The 3,877-nt window shown below is 36.5% G+C and overlaps 1 protein-coding gene across 1 annotated transcript; it reads right to left on the reverse strand.

The window, feature by feature from the left end:
* Positions 1 to 557: 557 nt before the first annotated feature.
* On the reverse strand, positions 558 to 1,262 carry LOC122071530 (E3 ubiquitin-protein ligase ATL41-like). The gene has a single exon (XM_042635899.1). The coding sequence runs from the start codon at positions 1,260 to 1,262 to the stop codon at positions 558 to 560; it is 705 nt and encodes a 234-aa protein (XP_042491833.1).
* Positions 1,263 to 3,877: the final 2,615 nt, after the last annotated feature.

The raw sequence follows: 3,877 nt of genomic DNA on the forward strand, positions 1-3,877 counted from the left end.
GATGATTTGCAGCTCCCTCTTCACATCTCCAGCGAGTTACAATCTGATATAGCTGGGCGTACCCGTTTTAGAATTATGAGATAGCAGTTGTGAGCCTCTGTTGATGGTAATGCCGAAGGTGGAGGCTCTCTTCTGGCTTTTGTAATATATTTCTCTTTTTTCCTTCATTCTTTTTTAATAAAATCTGATCTTCTAGCAAAAAAAAAAAAAAAAAAAAAATATTAACATGTAGCAAACTATAAAGCCACAAGGATTCCACAAAGATTTTATTAGAAAGGAATGAAAAGAAATTTAATTTTGTTATATACATTTTTACCTTATAATCATCAATATTGACATTAATTAAGAATAAAAGAATAAAAGAATACAGGATTAACGCCCAGCCATTTTTGGATGGCACAAACAAATTACAAATATGTATGTAATTTACATATTATTACACCCCAATTCTGTTTCTTTCCCATGAACTAATTAAGGGAACAAACTAAGGGTGTGTACGTGTTTCTAGAGAGAGAGAGAGAGAGAGAACTCTACTTGTATGGTGCTAGCTAGCCATGTCACTGTCCCTCCGGATCCTCCACTCCACCAGTTTGATCACTAGGATGAATTCCCTCACTGATATGTCTCCACCCTTCACCAATAAGTCTTTCAAAGGAGTTGAGTCTTGAGCCTAGTCCTCCAACCTCAGAAGCTTGTGCTGAACCATCCGATGTACCCTCTGAATTTGGAGTTATTGGGTTGAAGAAATCAATGTCTATAGCTGTAAATGATAACCAACCAATTCTCTTCTCCATAGGCTCCGGCACCACCCAAGGTTCAGCAGGACACCGGCAAATTGGACATGTTGTGTGTGAGGTGAACCACATATTAATACACTCTGAATGAAACATGTGCCCACAGTTAGGCAGAAGCATTGCAACTTCTTCATTCACAAAACTGCTCAAGCAAACCACACATTCTCTAGTGCCATCCTTTTCGAGCTGATCTGTTTGTTTGTAAACATAGACAGGCAAGGTAGCCATGATGAATGGATCAAGCCCTGTATAAGGTGTTTCGCGTGACTGCACTTGCCCGCCGGCGGCCGCTTCGAGGCTCTCAATTGGTTGATTGGCCCCTCCACGGATGGCCGTGACATAGTTACTCCCAGAAAGACACAACACATACCTGTAGAGAACGAGGAGAAACAAAATGGCAACAATTATAGTGAGGCCACTTATGATGATATTATCTGAAACAAACCACAACCCACCACCCAAAGCCATTAATTTTGGCAAACCCAAAAGAAGATCCTTAAATCTGTTTCTGTTTTTTTGGTCTGTTACTTCTTTTTAGACAAGTTTTAGAGTCATTGATTAATTTCGTGTGTCAGAAATTTTTGTAAAGAATGTATCTTTGAAGTTTCATATTGGTAAACCCAACTGAGGATCCTTCCTTTGCCTTCACGCTTTGATACATCTTTCAAAATTGAAGGCATGTAAAAAGAATCTTACCATTCGTGTTAAGAATATTAGCTCTCATTCCAAATTAAAAAGATATCATTTATTAGATTTTGAATTTTAAGATTCAAAAGATCAGTCGTGTATGGTCCCACATATCCAAATACTTCTTAGAGATTCAATCAAATTTGGGTTTTATATAAGGTTTTAACATCATCCAATCCATTGATTAAATTCTCCTTTGTCTGATTAATAGATGGTGAAGGATCATCATATTTTATTTTTTGTACTTTCCATTATGTTGTTAAGAAGATCAATAGGATTGTCAACTTTGACAATCTCCTTAACATGGAAAGCTATGTTGTTGACGTGTACGATAATTTGGCTACATTCTACTTTATGATTGGAAGAAACTTGTATTCTAGCAACTATGTGTTCTTTCACGTTTCAGTGAATAAACACCTCCCTACTCCTTCCCCACTCCGAAAAAAAGAAAAAAAATTCCGGTTGGCACATTTTGATCATAATTAAATGGATTTTACATATAAAAATGGCAGAAACCACCTGTCAGTGTTTTGATTTGATTAAAAAAATCAACAACCTGATTAGTGCTGCTTTTCAGCTCAATGTGGATGACATGGTATTGCTTTTCATCTCTACAAAAATGACGTATGTGATCCCGTAGGCAACAAGAACAAAAAAATGTTTTATATATTTTTAATAGTAATTGGAAGAAAGAAGGTTATCTAGCCACATTTATCTACGTCTAAACATAGAAATGCAAAAACATCTCACTGCCCTGGGCTGAAGATATTCGTGTACACACCCATTGATCATGGGTGCTGGTGTGTACCTCCGTGATCAGATATTGGTCCCTTGCCCTAATTAATGATACACACAATAAATAGGAAATGCAGGGAAAAAATAAGAGTCCAGAGATTAGATGTTTGGGAAAAAAAAAAATACTTATATGACCATTGGCGAATCTACCTTCAATGTAATAAATACGCTAACAATGTCTTGCAGTTTTTGGTTAACCGATCCCACTCCTTTACAAAACTGATCTTTTTAAATGAAGTTTTCTTCACTTAAAAAAAAAACAAAAAAACAAAAAAGCAAAAAAGCCTTCCGAAAATGAACACTTGCCACAAAAGAGATAGGCTTACTTTTAACACGTGACTATGTTTCATTCGCCATTGTAAAAAAAAATCTCCTTTTATTCCATTGGCTGACTGCTCCTTTACACTGACCATACCACCATCTATCGGGTCTATTGAATCAAAATAGGGATACCAACGATACCTGAAGCATGCATCTTTTTATTTATTTATTTATTTGTTTTTTTTTTTTTTTGGCTAAAAGGATCAGAGAGAATATAGATCGATGGATCACTATAAAACTTCATATAAATCTTTTTCGATTAGGCCTGATATAAAAAAGGTGTGAAATTTTATTTCACAGAAGAAGCGATGGTCTGTTGGTAATGACAAAAATATTGTCAGAAAAATCACTTGATCTATTCTTGGAAGTAGTAATCCACGTTTTTGGCTTACTTCCATCTTCCAACAAGTTAAATCTAATTTTGAGTTTGAAACTCTGGGTTATGATTTCATTAGTCGAAATGAATTATATACAAGAAGGGAGGGGGATCGATACTCTCCTCTGGTACAAGATGTTGACTTCTAACTGTTAACTGCAACTAATCAGATAACTAACTAATCAAGACAATGAATCTTGAGCTGACTCAACTAGTTTGTTACACTAGAATAACAGATAGCATTACTCTCTAACATCGATCCCCCCTCAAAAGCAGTGTCAAAGTAGTGACGGTGAGTTTGGAAGCAAGCTGTTTGTGGAGGACTGATGAGAGAGGCTTTATAAATACATCAGCCAGCTGATCGACAGTAGACACATATTGAACAAATAGTTGTTTGCTGGTCACTAGTTCCTGAACAAAATGAAAATCAATTGTGACATGCTTGATACGAGTATCCAATACCGGATTTGCTGCAAGATATGTAGCATTGAGATTGTCACACCAGATGACAGGTATGGCTGAAAGAGGTACAAAAAGTTCAGAGAGCAAGCCATGAAGCCAAAGAATTTCAGAAGTAGCATGAGAAAGGCCTATGTACTCTGCTTCAATACTTGAGCAAGCTCTGAAGAGTTAGAAAATGGAACCTTAGTGGCCATTGGTGGGGTGGTGGGCTTGGATCCCAACATATCTGTCTTTTGAAGGAGATCATGTATATACTTGCACTGAGAGAGATGTAAATTAGCACCAAGCTAATGATCTTCAATTCCAAGAAAATAGTGGAGGAGTCCTAGGTCTTTAAGGGCAAATTCACTATTCAGTAGCTGAATGAGAGATGTAATAGAGATTGAATTAGAGCCAGTAATCAGTATATCAATGACATATAGAATCAAAATCGTTTGCCCAT

Source organism: Macadamia integrifolia, unplaced genomic scaffold (genome assembly GCF_013358625.1).
Source record: "Macadamia integrifolia cultivar HAES 741 unplaced genomic scaffold, SCU_Mint_v3 scaffold_252A, whole genome shotgun sequence".
Classification (NCBI taxonomy): domain Eukaryota; kingdom Viridiplantae; phylum Streptophyta; class Magnoliopsida; order Proteales; family Proteaceae; genus Macadamia; species Macadamia integrifolia.